Below are 21,932 nucleotides of genomic sequence, written 5' to 3' on the forward strand. Positions count from 1 at the left end.
AAATCTGTCTATTCAGTTTTATTGCCATGACAACCAGTAGCTGGTCTGTGGAGCCAAATCTTAGATTACAGTGTGTGTGAACAATATATACATTTTTTCCGTTCATGATTCATGTCATCCCTACTCACTGGCCACCACAACGGACATTGTCACAAAGCAGCTTTACAGAAATATTTAAATTTAGGATATCATTTTTCATTTGATCAATTATTTTAATTAATTAATCCCTAATGCGCGAGTCAGAGATGACGGTGGCAAGAAAAAAAACCTTGAGCGGACACCTTGAGAGGAACCAGACTCAAAAGAGGAACCTACCCTTATCTGGGTGACACCAGATAGTGCGGTTATGAATAAATCTCTTCTATAACTGTGTACTACATGTTCAAAATGTGCAGTTGTGTAAACAGGAAATTCATCATAGTTTTCATATAAACATCTGTTTTGTTGATGTCATCAGTTGTACACTGATGGAAACTTGAAGACAAAACCATTCGTGGCAATTTCAGTCCTAAAGCTATCGTAGCAAATTGTAGTCCTCAGCCATGAGAGCAAAACTGTTCATATCAAACACAGTCCAAAGCCATCTGTATGGTTTTTAAGTAATCTCATGGATCTTTATGCTGTCCAGCGAGTGATTTCCAAGTGATGAGAACTCAAATAGAAGTAGGGCATAGGGATAAAAATGACCTTTAATGACCAATCGTGAGTAATACTGTCTATCCAATACTAACTGACTCTGATCAGTCCTTCCTAACTTTTATTGGCTAATAAATGTCTGAAAAATCCTCACTGAATCTATATATGGACTGAAAAGGCCTATATACTATACTGACTATACTATACTATATACTATACTGACCTCAATACTATCTGACTAGCCTTGACTGATGAATACTCAAATACCAAAACTGACTGAACAATCCTCCTGGATCAGTCCAGCCTGTCCACAAGTAACTGACCAATCCTGACTGAGTATTCCTGACTGATTTGTACTAGTTTCCCAGTCCTGACTAAACAATAATGACCAATCCCAAGTGGCTGAACTTGACTGACTAAATTGAATCCAAAAACTCCTGACAGAACAACCGTGACAAAGCTAACCTGACTGAACCCAGTAAGCCTAACTGACCAATACTGACTAATCCTAAGTGTCAGATCTTGACTGACTAAACTTGACTGACCAATCCAGTCCGGACTGAAAAATCCAGACTAAGCAATACACTTATGGCTGATTCTTCTTCTTCTTCTTCTTCTTCTTCCTCTTATTATTATTATTATTATTATTATTATTATTATTATTATTGTTATTATTATATGATTATTTCGGAATGACCCATTCTAACTGACCAATACTGACTTATCCTAAGTGTCAGATCTTGACTGACTAAACCTGACTGACCGATACTGACGGAACCGAATACTGATTATTATTATTATTATTATTATTATTATTATTATTATTATTATTATATGATTATTCTGGACTGACCGATTCTAACTGACCAGTCGTAACTGTTCAATACTGAATAACCAATTCTGATTGAGTAATCTTGACTTGAGGAATCCTCAATGACCAATAGTGAAAGACCAAATATGACTAAACTTTTTGAATTTTCCATGATCTGGGCTTCTACTGCACTTGGCAATAAAGCCATGGAGCTTCTTGCAGCGATGCGAGTAAGATGGACCTGCAGTGTGTAGTGTAGTGTGGTGTGGTGTGTTTGAAGCTCAGACCTGGTGAACGGAGCGAGGCCTTTAGGAGCCACAGAGCACAAGCATGGGATGGACATAATGGTCACGCTGAGATAGAGACCTCTGCAGACCTGCCACTCAGCATCTTCTACTCGAGAGAGAAAAAAAAAATTTTAAATTAGGGTCAGAAAAAGAAAAAACGTGGAGGAAACAACACGCTATATATATATCTCACCACTCACCAACATCACTCAGGTCCTCCTCCAGCTCACTCCTGTGTTAACACAAGGCATTAAATGGTGTGTGTACTATATATCAGATGCGTGGCCTTGAGCCATGCTGGCTTTCTAATTTAAAGCCAATGACTATTATATGAAAAGAAAGACGAGAAAATAGGTGATACTCACTGGGTGTGATCTGATTCTCCAGTGCTGCTAGGTATAAAGGACAACTCACAGTCTTCAGGTCTTCATAGTCATCATCATCATCAGAGAGACAGAGCGAGAGACAGAAAAAGATGAAGAAACACAAAGAGAGAGAGAGAGAGAGATGTGTTAAGATAGTTGTGAAGCTAGGAGGAGATTGGTAGATGTGTAACACTGTGCTTGTGATTGGCTACAGGGATACATGGGAATGAGGAAGACAGTCCGTCTCATCCAGAAAGCAGGACCATTATGCTAATTAGAGAGAGAAATAGAATGTACCTGAGCTGAGCGAGTGCAGTGATGAAGGCGAGTTCGTGTCTCTGCGTGGGCGGGATCCAGTTCAATCTTTCTGCCCCAGCTAGCACTTGAGCACCAAAACCCACCATCACACAGAACCCGAACCGCAGCAGCCCACCCATCGAGCTCACACTGCACACATCGACTGGCTGTCTGTAACCTACACACACACACACACACACACACTGTACTTAGAATCACTTTGTGCCTTATAGCAGCCCCCAAGTCTTACCTCTGAAATAGAGAATTAATTGTGTGGTTGATAATATAGGTCCTGTACGTACCAATTTTAATAAACCAATGACAGGACAGAAGCGGCGAGAGGACCAAAACAGAAACAAAAGCACATGACAAAGCCAAAACAAAAGCACATGGGAACCATGCCACACTCAGAGACGGGGGGGGACCGTGATACATTACAAGACTAATACAACGGAAAGCAGAGATCAAAACCAGCTCTTTCATAAATAATGCCCATGCTGGAATCTGCTCGAAGCGAATGAATCAAAGACGGCCTCCGGGGCATCCGAGATGGCTTCGATACGCGTGTGGCAACATTAAAAACCAAGAAGAAAGGAACTGAAAGCATTCTCATTTCTAATTCTAACAGTAAAACTGACAAGTCATCCATCAAGTGTCAATACCCGAGATGATTCAGGGCATGCCAGTGTGTGTATTCGTGTGTGTGTGTGTCTTTGGTGCAGATCCACCGACCCATTTCCCGCCTCAGCCCGTTGCCCACAACGTCCCAATCCCCTCGGCCCTGGCCATGCCTGACCCTTTTCTGTTCCTCCTTCCTGTCTCCCTGCTCATGAATTATTCATAAGCTCTCCCTAAATCCTGGCAGTTGGCCTTATTCACATGCGTAAATATTGCTTAATTAGAAATGAACAAGCCCTCCATCAGCCCCTGTGAGTGAGCATGCCGGCGCCCCCCCACATCCCCCCATGTCCGTATCCCCCGCCCATTCCTATCAGGTGTTGTGCATACTCTTGTTTAGCTTTCCTTTGAGAAAAAAAAAGCTAAAACATTTTAAGATGTTCCTCTTTTGTGGTTTCTGGAGTCCATCTGATGGATACGGCAGCTTTATATGGACAGCTTCTTCTCAACTCTTTACGATTGTGCTAGTGTGCTGTGAATGCTCCTCCTGAAATACCGAGACTAGCGAGAAAAAAAACCCCCAGCGAGTGTGTGCCAATCTCAATTAGTGCTAACAAAAGAACATGCCGCACCCACTCCTTATCGTATCCCACCTCCCTTTGGTCAACCGCGATGAGTTACACCACCATATGGCCCACATCTTCAGTCTGAAGAGTTAATAATGGGATATGCGCTCCAACAATCAGAGGGTCAGTACTGGGTTAATCATCTCACTCCTCAGCCACGCAGGTCCGAGAGAAAAAGCCCAGAGAGCTGGACAAGAATAAGCAAGGATGCAGCAATGCGCTTTTATTAATATTCAATACAATGCTGTTATCAGAACTAAATACCGAGACCCATCCATACTGAAATTTTAGAATTGAATAATTATAGTAACAAGCGGACGATTTAAATTGATTTATCGATTAAAATTCAAATATTATCGAAAATGACAGACAAGCAGGGTATAAAAATAATTCATATATTAAAACTGATTGTGTAATAAGGCTAGCAAGGTGGTTTATTCTGATACTGCACAAACTCTTCAACAGATTTAATCACAGGAGATTCGGTGCTATCATCAAATACTGAATCATTGTTTTACAAAATCATACCAAATCATATCGTTTCGTAGCAGATTCAGAGTTATTGTCAAATACTGAATCGTTGCCCTATGAATCAAAATCATATCATGTTTTATCGTATCATAGTGGATTTAGTGGTATTGTCGAATACCAAATCATCAAATCAACTTTATTGTAGCAGGTTCAGTATTGAATCAGTTGCTTTATGAATCTCTGCTTTATGAATCACACTGTATCCTAGTGCAGGGGTTCCCAAACTTTTACAGGGCAAGGCCCCCCTAATGGCAATAACATTTGACTGAGGCCCCCTTTTTGCAAGATGTCTTTAAAACACATTAAAAATACAGACTTCTGAATATATCCCCCTTTTTTATTAATAATTACATCTTGCATCTTTACATTACCTTAGGAATTGATTGTGTGTGTGTGGTTGTCTGAGAGTGAGAAAGAGAAAACATACTAGTGTGAGGGATGGGCTTGGTGGCTCTGACCAAATTGTTGAGGCCCTCCGGGCGCCCCCTGGTGGCCCCCACTTTGAAAACCACTGTCTTAGTGTATTATAGCAGATTCGGTAGCATCATCAAAAATGGAATCGGTGCTGTATCGTATTGTATCATAACAGATTCAGTTTCATCATCTAGTCAGTGTGTACAGGATTTTGCAGCGGTTTTTTTTTCTGATTGCTGCGACCAAAAATGCTCGATTTTGCTGCTGCTTTTTTCAAAATTTGTGAAATCGCAACTGTGCGAAATAGTTTTGCGCGGTCTTTCGCAGTGATGTTTGTTGGTAAAATGACACCTTTTAGCTGTACTCATGTTCAACGCACGTTAATCGAAGAGGAATTTGACGGAATGCCTGTTGTGATGACGTCACATGACACGTCTTGGCCCAAATCTGCGGAAAATATCTGCGGTAATTTGCGGGGGAAAAAACCCCTCTGAATATTGCCGAGTTTGCTTGATTTTGCGTTTATTTCTGTGATCGTAAAATCGGGAAATCCTGGAGGGACTGATCTAATATCTAACCATTGTGTGTGTGTGTGTGTGTGTGTGTGTGTGTGTGTGTGTAAGAACCAGACCCTCAATTTTTGACTAATGAGCAATGTTTTGAATTGTTGTTTTTCTTCTTCTTTGTCGAACATACAAACTCTATTCAAACTTTGTTTCATAATTACCGGAATTTAAGAAAGAGAAATGATGTGAGTTCTTGTTTTTATTACGTTTATCACCTGCTCTTCCTTCCTTTCTTTCTTCTTTCCATGCCTTGGCATGAGGAGGACTCAAGAGGACGCTCTAGTAAAATGGCCAAGATCCGCTTAGAAAATTTATCTTTTTACAAAACTTTAATATTTCGTCTCTTCACTACTTATATATATAAGGAGATTCATACATTTTATTATAAGACATTTTTAATTTGCACTTTTTGAAGGTCTCCAGCTTTTTACCTACTCAACTGAACAAAATAAAAAATCATTTAAAAAAAAACATCTCATTCTAGAGATATGATAAAGTGACTTAATTCTATCATGAAACAATAGCTCAAGCTTTTGCTATTAGCGAGGTTTTCTGAGATGCAAGCCCAGCTGTGTGCGTGTGTGTGTGTGTGTGTGTGTGTGTGTGTGTGTAATCCCCTGACACAAGCCAAATCCGCTTGTCTGTCATAGTAAGCCCAAGAGAGATTGCACAGGCAACACAATGGACCAGACGCATCGGTGCAAATGTCGCAAAAAACACCTGACACATACAAGGACACACTCACTCTCGCAAACACACACACACACACACACACACACACACACACACACACACACACACACACACACATACACATACACACATACACACATACACACACAGCCAAAATATCCAGAGTCCTCATTCTCAAACAGCCAACAATCGGCCTGGCCAAAAAGCCTGAAAGCACGAACACATACAGTGGAGAGCAGGAGAGAAGGACAGACGAGTACACCGTCCCCTCCGGGGACCCACTCGTCTTCCATGGGACCTGTTAAACAGCATCACTAGTGCTGGAGAGACAGAACACCGAACACACACCAGGACTGAACACCCACGTACACACACACACACAAACACAAAAGCACACACACCTAAATCACTCCCAAAACAAGCTTGCTAGCCCTAATTAAACAGCACATCACAGAGGGGCACAAAATCTGCTATTGTGATACAAAAGAGAGACTGAGATGGCTAAAGAAAGAGAAACAGATACACACAAACACACACACACACACACACACACACACACACACACATATATATATATATATATATATATATATATATATATATATATATATATATATATGTATATATGTATATATAGAGAGAGAGAGAGAGAGATAAACAGATGGACAGATTTATGTATATGTATAAACATACATGCACATACAGGGAGAAGAGAAGAAGAAACATATGATAACTCAGACATCCAGCCAAACATATGGAGAGAGAACTAAAGAAAAAAAACAGATAGCGATAGCGACATACAGACAAAGAGAAACAGACGGAGAGAGAGATGGTGGGACAGATGCCAAAACAGAGTAGAGAAACTCACAGGCATACTGACAACCCTCATTATTATTATTAGTAGTAGTAGTAATAGTAGTAGTAGTGGTAGAAGAAGAAGTAGTAGAAGTATTAGTAGTAGTAGTAGTAAAAGTAGTAGAAGTAGTAGTAGTAGAAGTATTAATAGTAGTAGTAGAAGTATTAGTAGTAGTAGCAGAAGTACACTTCGGCATGTGGAGTCAAACCGCCAACCCTACGATTAGTGGACAACCCGCTCTACTACCTAAGCCACAGGCGCCCATAGTAGTAGTAGTAGTAGTAGTAGTAGTAGTAGTAGAAGTAGTAGTAGGAGTAGTAGTAGAAGAAGTAGTAGAAGTAGTAGAAGTAGAAGTAGTAGTAGTAGTAGTAGTAGAAGAAGTAGAAGTATTAGAAGTAGAAGTAGTAGTAGTAGTAGTAGAAGTAATAGTAGGAGTAGTAGTAGTAGAAGTAGTAGTACAAGGAGTAGTAGTAGTAGGAGGAGGAGGAGGAGGAGAAGTAGTAGTAGTAGTAGAAGTAGTAGTAGAAGTCGGAGTAGACGTAGTAGTAGAAGTAGTAGTAGAAGTAGTAGTAGTAGTAGTAGCAGTAGTAGTAGAAGTAGTAGTAGGAGTAGGATTAGCAGTAGAAGTAGTAGAAGTAGTAGTAGAAGTAGTAGTAGGAGTAGGAGTAGTAGTAGAAGTAGTAGAAGTAGTAGTAGAAGTAGTAGTAGTAGAAGTAGTAGTAGTAGAAGTAGTAGTAGTAGAAGTAGTAGTAGTGGTAATACAGAAACAGAAACACACAGATAGAAAGAGAGAAATACACAGCGATAGAAATCCAGAGACAGAGAGATAAAAAGATACAGAGCGACACACAAAGACAGAAACTAAGACACAAATACATACACACACACACACACACACACACACACACACATACACAAACACACACACACACACACACACACATTCACACTTACCCAGGATGATGTGCAGCGCTGCAGTTACAGGATGTTTCACACCGTGGACAGAGCACACAACAACATTGGCTGAACCTGCAGGGAAAAAATACAAAGAATAAAACATACATGCACACAAATGTCAGTGAGTAAGTCATTATGCATTATGTCAGTCAGTCAGTCACTAAGTTATTCAGTCAGTCAGCCAGTAAGTCAGTAAGTTATGCAGGCAGTAAGTCAGTCAGTAAGTCAGTAAGTAAGTCACTATGTCATTGAGTCAGTTAGTCTGGCAGGCAGTCACTAAGCTGTTCATTAAGTAAGTCAGTAAGTCAGTCAACCAGTAGATCAATCAGGCAGTGACTAAGTAAGTCAGTAAGTGAGTTAGTCAGGCAGGCAGGCAGTAATTCAATCACTAAGACAGTAAGTCAGTCAGTCAGTCAGTAATCAGTCAGTAAGTCAGATAGTTGGTCAGTAATTAGTCAGTCAGTAAGGCAGTCAGTCAGTCAGTAATCAGTCAGTCAGACAGTCAATAAGACAGTCAGTCAGTAAGGCAGTCAGACAGTCAGTAAGGCAGTCAGACAGTCAGTAAGGCAGTCAGTCAGTAAGACAGTCAGTCAGTAAGGCAGTCATTCAGTCAGTAATCAGACAGTCAGTAAGGCAGTCAGTCAATCAGTAATCAGACAGTCAGTAAGGAAGTCAGTCAGTCAGTAATCAGTCAGTCAGTAAGACAGTCAGTCAGTAAGGCGGACAGTCAGTCAGTAATCAGTCAGTCAGTCAGTCAGTAATCAGTAAGTTAGACAGTCAGTAAGACAGTCAGTTAGTAAGGCAGTTAGTCAGTAAGACAGTCAGTCAGTAAGACAGTCAGTCAGTAAGGCAGGCAGTCAGTCAGTAATCAGTCAGTCAGTAAGGCAGTCAGTCAGTCAGTAAGGCAGTCAGTCAGTAAGACAGTCAGTCAGTAATCAATCAGTCAGTAAGTCAGTCAGTCAGACAGTCAGTAAGACAGTCAGTCAGTAATCAATCAGTCAGTCAGTAAGACAGTCAGTAAGACAGTCAGTCAGTAAGTCAGTCAATCAGTCAGTAAGACAGTCAGTAAGACAGTCAGTAAGACAGTCAGTCAGTAAGTCAGACAGTCAGTCAGTAATCAGTCAGACAGTCAGTAAGTCAGACAGTCAGTCAGTCATCAGTCAGTAATCAGTAAGGCAGTCAGTCAGTAATCAGTCAGTCAGACAGTCAGTAAGACAGTCAGTCAGTAATCAGTCAGTCAGACAGTCAATAAGACAGTCAGTCAGTAATCAGTCAGCCAGTAAGTCAGTCAGTCAGACAGTCAGTAACACAGTCATTCAGTCAGACAGTCAGTAAGACAGTCAGTCAGTAAGGCAGGCAGTCAGTCAGTAATCAGTCAGTCAGTAAGTCAGTCAGTCAGTCAGTAAGACAGTCAGTCAGTCAGACAGTCAGTAAGACAGTCAGTCAGTAAGTCAGTCAATCAGTCAGTAAGTCAGTCAGTCAGTAAGTCAGACAGTCAGTCAGTAATCAGTCAGTCAGTCAGTAAGTCAGACAGTCAGTCAGTAATCAGTCAGTCAGTAAGGCAGTCAGTCAGTAATCAGTCAGTCAGACAGTCAGTCAGTAATCAGTCAGTAAGACAGTCAGTAAGATAGTCAGTAATCAGTCAGTCAGACAGTCAGTAAGACAGTCAGTCAGTAATCAGTCAGTCAGAAAGTCAGTAAGACAGTCAGTCAGTAATCGGTCAGTCAGACAGTCAGTAAGACAGTCAGTCAGAAATCAGTCAGTCAGTCAGTAATCAGTCAGTCAGTAAGACAGTCAGTCAGTTAGTCAGTAATCAGTCAGTAAGACAGTCAGTTAGTCTTCATTTATTTATTAAAAAAGAGATTTGATCTACTTGCCTGAACACAAGCTTATAGATACAGATGAACATGTTATTCACTCCTTACACATGCATCCACACAAACACAACAGCATTCACAGGAACCATCTCATTAATGAACTGTACTGCATTTTGCTGTGCAATGATGTATTTTATAATGCCAATAAAGGTGGCTTGCCCTATAGAAATGAGATCAGTTAAGCTAATAAACTGACGACTGTTTATTTGACGGTCGGTGACACTAAGATTAATGTGTGTAAACACTCATTTGTACAGAGAAACATTAAATCGCGTGCGTCCACGTTTCCGTTAAGTGTTTTGGTGCCTGCTGCACCTGGCAATCAATTTTACTCAAACACACCATTTCCTCTCTTTTCTCTTCCTCAGAAACACACACACACACACACACACGCACACACACAGTGAAAGTGGAGAGCGATGCGGTTAATCATTAGAGCACACACTGTCAGAACAGGGCATTAATTTAAGTTGCTATCAGCTCATGCCAGAGCAGGATTGCATCTCTGTATATGACTGTGTGAGAACAGGTGTGTGTGAAAGAACAGGTGTGTGTGTGTGTGTGTGTGTGTGTGTGTGTGCCTGTGTTTGTTTTTGCATGGAGCCCATCAGGTGAAAAGACACTCGCTTTTGCTTCTTCAGGTTACATGACAGTGATATTCGTCGCTCAGCCATAACATTAAAACCACCTGCTTAATATTGTGTAGGTCCCCCTTGTGCCCCCAAAACAGCTCCGACATATCGAGACTCACACAACTCCACAAGACCTCTGAAGGTGTGCTGTGGTATCTGGCACCAAGACGTTAGCAGCAGATCCTTTAAGTCCTGTAAGTTGCGAGGTGGGGCCTCTGTGGATCGGACTTGTTTGTTCAGCACATCCCACAGACGCTAGATCGGATTGGGATCTAGGGAATTTGGAGGCCGAGTCAACACCTTGAGCTCTTTGTCATGTTCCTCAAACCGTTCCTGAACAATTTGTGCACTGTGGCAGGTCGCATTATCCTGCTGAAAGAGACCACTGCCAAAATGGTATATAGTTGCTATGAAAGTGTGTACTTGGTCTGCAACAATGTTTAGGTAGGTGGTATGTGTCAAAGTAACATCCACATGAATGCCAGGACCCAAGGTTTCCCAGCAGAACAACAGAGCATCACATTTCCTCCGCCACTGCCTCATCCACGTCCTGTTATCGGGACACTTCCTGTTTATGGACTCGTTCATGCAATGCCTCACAGCAAAGTCTTGACAATATCTCCATCCATTAAGTTCTGATCTGTTATTCCATGTTTGCTGGCATTCTTGTGCACGAGTTTGACTTCTCTTTTGGATCTGCTCTAATGTCCAATTTCTGGATCTGGATTATCTGCATATTGACTATTTGCCTGTTTCATGACCGTTGAATTACAGTTTTGGATCGCTGCTGTGGATTCGTTAAACCTCCAGCACATGGAACCAAAACCTTCTCCCGAATCTTTCTTAGTAGACATGCTTTGACACATTGACTATAAGAAATCCTAAATATATTTCAAGAAAACAAAACGCTTTACTCAGATTTTCCTGCAACGTTGTGTAAAGAGCCATTTGACCAAATACGGTGTTAGTCAGTCTGTATGAAGACGTCTAACATCTTGCTAGCTAAGTGTGAAGTTGTTGGAAATCTACATACCGTAGTGAAACGGATTTAAATCTAATCATTCCAGTTTGCAATCCGATCTTGGCTGTCAAGATGTCCATGGTGCTTCGGCTCCACGACGAGAAGGAAATTTTATAATAAGGTTTTCTACCTTTTTCCTTTTGAGAGTACGTAGAATTTAAAATGCTAGAAAGCCTGTAGTTTTCAGAACTATATAGTAGAACGTTTCGCGTATGAAGGGTTTTCCCCAAGTAGCCCATCCACATAATATCTTGTAGCAGCACACGTCTGATCAGTTTCTCAGGTAAACCTACCAATATGCACATTGTAGATGTACAGTTCTTGAGTGCGTCCCATCTGTTCCGCGCAATTTCTCATCTCCCTCTACACTGTCCGTTAATTAGAGTTCAATATTATTAGGATAATGGACCGTTCTCAGCACAGCAGTGACAACAGCACCTATTTTGTGCATGTGCGTGTGTTGTATCTAGTTCAGGCTCCGATTCATTGCATAAACAGTAACAAACACACCCCTGCGTCATTCTATAACAAAAAAAAAAAAAAAAAAGGGAAGTGTTACACGCGTTTATGAGCAAGTGATCTGTGATCGATATTCACTCGTATGCTTTCCAAATGATCTCCCTGAATTTGCTACACCTGCTCTAACATTATCTAAATACTGAAATTAGCATTTTGTGATATCAGGCTCATTGTTCGGCGTGCTTATTGCCGCTCGCTGTCCACCTGAGATCCGTCTATGTGGCAGGGATGAAGACAATGCCGTCTTCATTACTACCCGTGATTGTTTTTGTGCCATTGTTGGTTGGCGGGGAGCTTTTGTGTAATCGTCGCGTTCTGAAGTTCCATATTTTATCTCTTTAAAAAAAAAAGAAACAACAGCTCTCGAGCCTGTGCCAACGCCGCAATATATTAGCCGTCCCCATTCCGGAGCACTGAAATAGGTGGGGGGTTTGAAAGTGAGAGAGTGAGACAGACAGAGAGAGACACGGGGGGGGTGAAGTGAGAGGAGGAGAAAAAAAATGTCCTTGGAAGTGCGAGCACTTCTGCAGAACAATTAACTTAATTAAGCAGACGACATGAATATTCATAAGGCTGTTAATGTGTCGTCCCCCCCGTTCCCCTCCCTCATCCGGGCAGATGAATGCGACGCGCCGACTCGCTAGTCAAGCATGTCTTAGAGCCTCGTCAAAAAATTGTTGGTTCTTTGCCTGGAATATCAAAGAAATTAACAGTCCCGTGGAAACCCTTAGGAGCGAGCGAATTAATTAGGAGCGTGAGCTTTCCGCGTTATGGGCTACATAGGGAGCGCCGTATATGAGACGGAGCTCTTAATTGGGCCGCAAGAGTCGTTTTACGTGTTCAGCTAGTGTGGAGTGAGTAATGTGTTGTTTTTAAGACATGCTTGCTGTAAAATTACAACTCGGTTAGAAGGAAGGGATTGTACTTGATTCGTATACAGCTGCACGTCTGGCAGTATATCGGCCTTTCGGAGTCCAATCAAAGGAGGACGTGAACTAGCCTATTCGGATTCATTCGAATCACATACGGATTAATAAGGGACAACGTTGAAGCGAAAAATCTGGATAATCAAGCAGATACTAGAATAAAGATGTTTTGCATCTGTATCTGATATACAGTGAATATGAGTTAAGGACGCGCTGAGACTGATCGCGGCTGCATTGTTTTTTTCCACCAATCTGAATGAATTTATTGCAGATGGAGTGGATATAATACACCGTAACCCTTTTATGCATGTGTTTTTTTTTTTTTAAATACCACAGCATGGTTGAATTCTCACGGCTCGAACAGTAGTTCCGGTTGTGATATAAACAATAGGTTTTTGTTAACGTTGTGCTAATGGTTTATACACAGGGTATTTGTATTTACTCCAAAAAAGGGTTGTTTGACAAAGAAAAACTTTTAATCTGGTGAAGTTTTTTGTTAGGCAAGGTTAATGTAACAGTGGAGGAAGGAGTCTCCAGTGTCAGGTGTTTTGTTTTTTTTTGTTGTTGTTTTTTTTACATATATTATTATTGTTTTGCATTACGTGTTATATCGGACACTTTTGCGCTACACTGTCACTTCCTGTGCCCGTTGTCCTGTTTTAGTTGTTACTGTAATGTCTTGTGTTGTTTGCTCACGTTTACTCACGTTTGCATGTGCACTTTACGTAGAAATGCGTAGGTCTTATTCAGTTCTGTGTCGTCTCACGTGTGGTTAGTGTGTTGTTTTATGTTTGGTCTGGGCGGAAGGTTGTGTCGTTTCACTGTGTACAGTACAAGCTGTTAATGGTTGAAATGACAATGAAAGCCACTTGACTTGACTTGACTAGACAGCGCTTTTTGTAACAGTCACAGTGCTTTGGAAATTTTCCCAGCACAGGAAATTCTTCAGGACCGAGGAGTTCTAAATAAATAACTGAAGTTAGCAGGCATGAAGTAAAAGTAAAATGGGGGTACAAACATCACTACAGCTCCCAAGTGGTGCAACAGAAAAGTGCTCGTCCTATCATCTGGAGATCACGAGCTGCAATCTTGAAGACGCCACGGCCGACCGTGGCTGGGAATCCAAGAAAGCAAAATTGGGTGTGCTCTGTGTGGTGGGAGGGGCATACTGGCATACTCGATCTCCTCCTGTCAATCAGAACAACACTAGCCAATCATGGGTGTCTATCAGCTCGTGCTTGCCGAAGACTACACATAGTGCTTTCATCCAAAAGGAGACAAGTTTACTATTTACTATTTTTTTTACATTTATATTGATATATCTTTTAACAAATACAGTAATTATGCAGTTTTGCTCTGAAGTTATACATCTTATATTACATTTAACTCCCCGCACCTCCGCCCCGTCATTGTCCTGGAGTTTGCATGTTCTCACCGTGCTGCGGGGGTTTCCTCCGGGTACTCTGGTTTCCTCCCCCATTCTGAAGACATGAGTTGTAGGCTGATTGGCATTTCCAAATTGTCCATAGTGTGTGAATGTGTGTGTGAATGTGCCGAGTGCGAGTCTCCTGGGATAGGCTCCAGGCACACCGCGACTCTGTGTAGGATAAGCGGTACAGAAAATGGATGGACGGATGGATGGACGGACCTTAATGGAGGATTAAAAATCAGGACAGCGGTGAATATAACATAACACTGGAGTAATTTGGAGATGATCTGCATCTTATATTTCTAAAAAAAACAGCCTTAAATTAACCAAGTGTGGATACCAAACGTGAAAGGGATAAAGTTGGCGGCATTTAACACGTACACGAGTCTTGATTGGTTTAGCACGTTACCTACTTCACTTCTTTTGTTTAGGAAGGAAGGTTTTGAGTTTGAATCCCAGTACCACTAGGTCCGTACAGTATATGAGTGCATGAGAGTGAAATGTGTCCAAGTTTGTGTTTATATTTATCTGTTTCTGTATTTTTATATGCTGTACATGTGTATGTAAGTGTGTTTACTGTATATGTAAGTGTATGTGCCTGTGTGTGTGTGTGTGTGTGTGTGTGTGTGTGTGTGTGTGTGTGAGTGAGTGTACCTGTGTGCGTGTGTGTGTGTGTGTGTTTCAAGGCTCTGTTTCAATTAACTCGGCATGTGATTGTCCTGGCTGTGATTAAATCAGTCTAATAACAATACACACACACACACACACACACACACACACACACACACAGCTATGAGCGAAGCTGTTTGTTTTTGCCAGAGGAGCTTCACAACATGATCAGCCTAAATCACAGTGACAGGGAAGTCTTTGGAGGAAGGTGCAGAGGAATTCTGGGTAATTTCTGACAAGTATGAAGCTGGTGAGTGAGCGTTTATAATTAATTAAAGTGTAGTGTATAAGGGTTACATCTGAGATACTATACATGCACACTTTTCACAGTATGGTGTGTGTGTGTGTGTGTGTGTGTGTTTGTGTTTTTGCTGGTGACCCTCACCTGCTGGTATCACACCTAGAGGAAGTGGTGCTGGGACGGGCGTGAAGGCAGAGTGTGTGTCCCTCTCAGCATCCATCTGCGCTCGGAGCAACAAACCCTGAGCAACTTCAGCTACAGAGCCGTCACCACCTACACACACCACCCTGAAACACACACACACACACACACAGGGAGGTGAGAGAGAGAGCGAGAGATGAAAAATGCAGAGAGAGGAGAGACAGAGAAGAGACAGGCAAAGAGATGGTTAAAGAGAGAAAAATAGAGAGAGGGGAACAGAGGCAAAGAGATGGAGAGAGAGATGGGTAAAGACAGAAAGAGAGAAAAATGGAGGGGGGACAGCGGCAAAGAGAGGGAGAGACCGATGGTAAAGAGAGAAAGAGAGGGGGGACAGAGACAAAGAGAGGGAGAGAGAGAGAGTTGGTAAAGAGAGAAAAAGAGGGGGGACAGAGACAAAGAGAGGGAGAGAGAGAGAGTTGGTAAAGAGAGAAAAAGAGGGGGGACAGAGACAAATAGAGGGAGAGAGAGAGAGTTGGTAAAGAGAGAAAAAGAGGGGGGACAGAGACAAAGAGAGGGAGAGAGAGAGAGTTGGTAAAGAGAGAAAAAGAGGGGGGACAGAGACAAATAGAGGGAGAGAGAGAGAGTTGGTAAAGAGAGAAAAAGAGGGGGGACAGAGACAAAGAGAGGGAGAGAGAGGGTAAAGACAGAATGAGAGAAAGATGGAGGGGCACAGTGGCAGAGAGAATGAGAGAGATGGTAAAGAGAGAAAGAGAGAACAAGGGGACAGAGGCAGAGAGAGTGACATAGAGAGATGGGTAGTGAGAGACAGGGATAGCAGGCCAGAGAGAGAGAGAGAGAGAGAGGGAAGGAGAATGAGGAATAGAGGGAGATATTAAAATAAATCAAGTACAGGAAGATGAAAAGAGAGGATTGGAGAAAAATATTTAGAGGGAGCCTTGGAGAGAGTGAAAAGGATAGGGAAAGAAAGAGAGAAAGAGAGGATTGAATGTTAAAGAGGAAAAGAGATAGAGAGATAAGAGTTGGAAGACCATGAGATGGAAAGGTAGGCAGAGAGATGGACAAGATGTGAAGTGTTGCAGAGAGAGAGAGAGAGAGAGATGGAAGAAGAGTTAGAGGAGGACAGAAAGATGATAAAGCTGGAGATAGAAACAGAAGCGTGAACAAAGAGTGGAGGTGGAAAGACAGATGGAGAAGGAGGATGATAGAAAATAGGTTATATCAAAAGGATCGAAAGAGAGATCGAGATTGAAATAGACAGAAGAAAAAGGAGGACACAAAAAAGAGAACGATACAAAGGGAAATGGAGGGATGAAGCAAGAGGCAGAGGAAGAGAAGAGGAAAGTTGGAGAGAATTAAATAGTGAAAACTAGTGGAAAGAAAGCGAGAAGGTGATGGTGTGAGACAGGAAGAGAGGAAAAAAGGGAAGGTGTGAGAAAGTGTGCGAGAGAGAGATAGCGAGAGAGAGAGAGATAGAGAGAGAGAGAGAGAGAGAGAGAGAGAGAGAAATGGAAAAGCAAGGGAGAATAAGAAGAAAGTAATTCTGTTGATGTGCAACACTCTTCAACACGTCTTTTCACTTGAGTGGAAATTGTTTGTGTTGAAATCTTTATGTCCGAGTGAAACGTGTCTATAACGAGTGACTCCATTTCAGTTAACACACGTGATAATTCTCGTTAGACGTATCAAAGAAGCGGATTAGTGCGCGTCCATGTGCCGAGCATTTTAATCGGGAAACATCCTATTCCCCCCACAAATAAGTCCCGTCTCTGCAGCCGAATAAATCATGGAGAAGGGTTAAGCTCTCTAATCTGCTTTTACGCACATTACTAATAAATGAAGAGAGGCCGGCAAAGCAGATTACGCTTATTTCACTAATGCCTTTTGAACAATAGCACCCTGTGTATGCACTGGATCCTACACGTGCAACCCTGAGTAACACAACTGTAAAACACAGCAGGCGATGTTTGTTACGATCCTTTGTTACGGCACGATCCATCCATCCATCCGTTTCCTGTACCGCTTATCCTACACACAGGGTCGCGGAGGAGCCCGGAGCCTATCCCAGGGAACTCACGGCACAAGGCGGGGGACACCCTGGACAAGGTGGCAACCCATCGCAGGGTACAATCGCACACCCAATCACACAACACGGACAATTTGGAAATGCCAGTCAACCTACAAAATAAGTCTTTGAACTGGAGGAGGAAACCCGAGTACCCGGAGGAAACCCCCCGAAGCACTGGGAGGACATGGAAACGCACACGCACGCAGTGCAGAGGCGGGAACTGAACCCTCAACCCCGGGGTGTGAGGCAAAAATTCCTCCCATAAATGTTAAATAAACTTCGCTTTACAAAATATTTCACCATATCAACAATTACGGTACATACAATTATTCAATATGTTTATTTTGAGCATGTGTCACAATAATCCCTGTGTAATCTGTTACTAACGCTCTGATAACATGGTAGAACTAGCGCATTAATATTCGCCTTGTAGCTGGAACTTCTTTCAGATGCGCTTTATACATTTACATTACATTTACGTTTATTCATTTAGCAGACGCTTTTATCCAAAGAGACTTACAAATGAGGAAATACAAGCAAAGCGATATATCTAGCAGAGAACAATACAAGTAGTGCTACCGTACAAGATCTTTAATTGAGTTCTAGAGCAGCAAAGTGCGCAGAGTAGAGGTGTAAGAGCCAGTGTAGTGTTTTTTTGTTTGTTTGTTTTTTTAAGGATAATGTGGGGTTGGAATTTTAGGGGTTGGTTAGGTGTTCACGGAAGAGGTGGGTATTTATCTGTTTTTTGAAGATGGTGAGAGATTCTGCGGTCTGGATTGAGGTTGGAAGTTCATTCCACCACTGAGGGACAGATAGTGTGAAGGTTCTGGAAAGGGATCTTGAGCCACGCTGAGTAGGCACTACTAAGCATCAGTTGTTAACAGATCTCAGATTGCGTGAGGGAACGTAAGCCTTCAGGATGTAGGAGGGTGCTGTTCCAGACAAGGTCTTGTAGGTGAGCATCAAGGCCTTGAATTTGATTCGGGCGGCTACAGGAAGCCAGTGGAGGGAGATGAAGAGGGGTGTGACATGGGTTCTCTTCGGCTGGTTGAAGACGAGGCGTATTGCTGCATTCTGAATCATTTGAAGGGGTTTGATGGAGCTGGCTGGGAGGCCCGATAGTAGTGCGTTGCAGTAGTCCAGTTTTGATATGACAAGAGCCTGGACTAGTAGCTGTGTAGCCTGTTGGGTGAGATAGGGTCTGCTATAGAAAATTATACAACACTTTCTAACCAATCAGATTGAAGAATTGGAAATGTAGTCTACCAACAAGGACTAGAATATTTAAGGGACGCTTATAGACTGCGGTTTAGCATGTATAACACACGTCTATGTCATTACACGCTTACCTTGAGAGATTATATACAGAAAAACAAGAGAATATCATCTATACATCATCTATATCATATACTCTAATGTATTTCCACCGTCATGCTTTGGGCGATGCCTCTTACCCGAGTCTAAGTTATGATGGTTTGGCTTCAACATGGATACTAAGGCAATTTTCTAGTGCTGTATCATCCTTTTGTCCATTTTTATAAATAACAGGGTATCATACAGTGTACAAAAATCTGTTTGAGATGCTTTAGACATGTCATTTATAAAATGCTAAAGTGGAAGCAATAACAGTCCAGTCCAGGATTTCTCGATTTTGCGATCGTAGAAATGAACAAAAAATAAATAAATCAAGCAAACTCTGAGATATTCGGAGGAGCTTGCGATTTTTCAAAATTACCACAGATTTTCCGCAGATTTGGGCCGAGGCGCATAATGTGACATCATCACAATATACATTCAGAGCCTTCTTCGATTCACGTGCATCGAACATGAGTACAGCTAAAAGGCCTCATTTACCAACAAACATCACTGTGAAAGACCGTGCACTGAACTAGGTTTCCCTTACTCGCATTAGCCTTGCAACTCCAGTGCAAAACGTCGGACACCAAACATGTTCTAGACGATCAACTATATTAAGAACTATCGCTTTATTCCTCAAATGTTCTGCCTACTCCAGATCTGTGCTCGGATGGGATTCGGCCAGTACAAATGACCCTTGAATAAAAGGGTTATGAATTCCATTTCGATGGAATTGAACGTAAATGATCATGTGTGCAAAAGAAAGCACACTGAACTGTTCGGGGCTTGGTTGCTCAATGAGAAGCTGTCCACTTTACAAAATGGATGACTCAACGTAAACACGGTAGTAAACACTGACCAGGGGATCTTTTGATAGAAGTAAAAGTGTGTGTCTAATGGGGGAAGGGGGTGCTAGTTCACTCCTGAAACACTTACCACCTGCCAAAGTGAGTGTCAGCTGATGTGCCTTATCTTAGTCTGTTAATCCTGTTCTGTTTAATACTTAGCACCTCTGACTGAAACTGGGCCTACAGCAAGGTTCGTCAAGATGTGAACCTGGCGAAATATTTCAACTGACAAAATAGTAGTTTAGTTTAGAGTCTTAACACGAACGATTCTCCATTAAGGTTAGTCCAATCACATGCATCTATGTCAATTATTTAGCTGAAGGCATCTCATCGGACAAAAAACGAGCTAGAGGGCTAGAGGCCAGGACTGTGGAAAACGTCCACAGACGTTTCATTTTATTTACCACCTCTGGTCTGATTGGGGAACTGACAACATGTTGTTTAAAATGAAAAGAAAAAAAAGGTTTAAAGCTGATTGGACACGAGTATGGATTTATTCCCTGTGTTTTCAATTCAAAACAGATGTCTCATGAGTCCATGGCATTGAAAAGCAAAAGTGGTAATGTGACTCGCCACTACGAAGTCATGTTAGCTGCTTATCCAGACTTTTATAAGCAGGGAATTTTATGTAAACGAACCACACGTTTTAGACGAACAGTCCTGGTTTGTGGTAATACAGTTGTACGATGCATTTAAAACATCTTTTCGCCATAATAATATACAGAACACTGAAGGAAATGAAGCTCCAAATCTCATTCCAATGCCTGGGGAACCTCCTGACAGCTGTGGGGATGTAAATAAATTTTATATATATATTTTAAAAAAGAGGGAACGGAACACCACTTACAGTACATGGTGTTGGGTGTTTTTTGTTTTTCTTTTCAGTTGAGATTTATGAAATTTCACTCTTGCTACTCTCAAGTGAAAATCTAAAGATCATTTCTGTAATATGAATATGACTTGAGGTCTGAACGATCTCTCCGTGAGCCCTGAGAGCAGCCTGCTCTTACTTTTCATTTTTATTTTAGTCCGTCTGGGTAGAGAGATCTCATTCAGAGGGAGTCGCTAATAAACACTGGGTAGAAAATGCAGCTTTTCGGTTTAAGATGATGATAATTGCCTTTAATGTGTGAGCACAATGACTGCCACTGTGTCAGCAGTGACACCTTTTTAACCTGCCTATTGTGGCATGCTAACACACACACACACACACACACGCACGTGTGCACACGACACGTGTATGTGCAAAGAGATGGCGCCGTGTCACATGTGTCTTGCAGTCGCGACCTTGTGAGAAGTGTAGCCAAAATAGCACAGCCCCATTACTGCACAGTTAGATTACTGCAGTAATTAATGAGTTATGATCTATTAATGAAAAATGTGTGATATTACCTTTTCAAACTTAATTCTTCTGAGGTTAATTAGGCAAGTCGAGATAGAGAGATAATGTGTGTGTGTGTGGGTGGGTGTGTGCGTGAGAGAGGCGGGAGGTTGCACAAGCGTGCCTGTCTGCCGAGCGCAGTGGAACATTTCCTCTCCGAGAAAACGCTGCAAAAAGACAATGAGATCTTTTTTTTTTTCCCTGAGCTTTAGCGACGTGTCGATAGCAGGTCCATTTTTTCCCTCTTTAATCAGACACCTCGCATAACTGCAAACCCGCTGCGACGTTTCCAGCGCCTGAGATTTATTCACACGCTGCAGCGTAGAGTGAAATCGTCCAGCACTTTCTCCGACAAAATTATACAAGGCTCAAAATCAAGTACTGCCTGCCAAATCCCATGGCATGTTCCAAGAAAATCACTGCAACCTGTAAGCGACTTGAGCCTCTGGGATCAAGAACATCAGTCACAGAAGACACTTTTCCACTTGACAGCATCCTGATGTAAAAAAAAAAAAAAAAAAAAAAAATTACTAGCTTAGATACTCTGTCTGTTGGTGTATGGTTGTATTTTTTCAGTGTCTGACGATGTTTGTTGATGTTTGTGTTTGCTGGTGTCTGATTGCATTTGTTGGTGTCTGGTTGCGTTTGTTGGTGTCTGATTGCGTTTGTTAGTGCCTGATTGTGTTTGCTGGTGTCTGATTGTCTTTGCTGGTGTCTGATTGTCTTTGCTGGTGTCTCTGTTTATTGGTGTCAGATTGTATTTGTTGGTGTCTGATTGTGTTTGCTGGTGTCTGATTGCGTTTGCTGGTGTTTCTGTTTATTGGTGTCAGATTGCATTTGTTGGTGTCTGATTGCATTTTTGGTGCATGATTGTGTTTGCTGGTGTCTGATTGCATTTGTTGGTGTCTGTGTTTGCTGATGTTTGATTGTCTTTGCTGGTGTCTGTCTTTGCTGGTGTTTCTGTTTATTGTGTCTGATTGCATTTATTGGTGTCTGATTGCGTATGTTGGTGTATGATTGCGTTTGTTGGTGTCTGATTTCGTTTGCTGGTGTCTGATTGTCTTTGCTGGTGTCTCTGTTTATTAGTGTCAGATTGCATTTGTTGGTGTCTGATTGCGTATGTTGGTGTATGATTGCGTTTGCTGGTGT

General features: G+C 41.9%; 1 protein-coding gene across 2 annotated transcripts in view; it reads right to left on the reverse strand.

Moving 5' to 3' along the window:
• The window catches only part of cerkl (ceramide kinase-like), a 93,206-nt gene that overhangs the window by 4,084 nt on the left and 67,190 nt on the right, over positions 1-21,932 (reverse strand). For both annotated transcript variants that reach the window (XM_053626281.1, XM_053626280.1), the window contains exons 5-10: positions 15,116-15,258; positions 7,655-7,729; positions 2,397-2,574; positions 2,100-2,159; positions 1,935-1,966; positions 1,735-1,840 (exon numbers count right to left, since the gene is read on the reverse strand). In XM_053626281.1, coding sequence (XP_053482256.1) covers positions 1,735-1,840; positions 1,935-1,966; positions 2,100-2,159; positions 2,397-2,574; positions 7,655-7,729; positions 15,116-15,258 — 594 coding nt within the window. The remainder of the gene's footprint in view (positions 1-1,734; positions 1,841-1,934; positions 1,967-2,099; positions 2,160-2,396; positions 2,575-7,654; positions 7,730-15,115; positions 15,259-21,932) is intronic.

The sequence above is a fragment of the Ictalurus furcatus genome, chromosome 6 (assembly GCF_023375685.1).
Source record: "Ictalurus furcatus strain D&B chromosome 6, Billie_1.0, whole genome shotgun sequence".
In the NCBI taxonomy this organism is placed as follows: domain Eukaryota; kingdom Metazoa; phylum Chordata; class Actinopteri; order Siluriformes; family Ictaluridae; genus Ictalurus; species Ictalurus furcatus.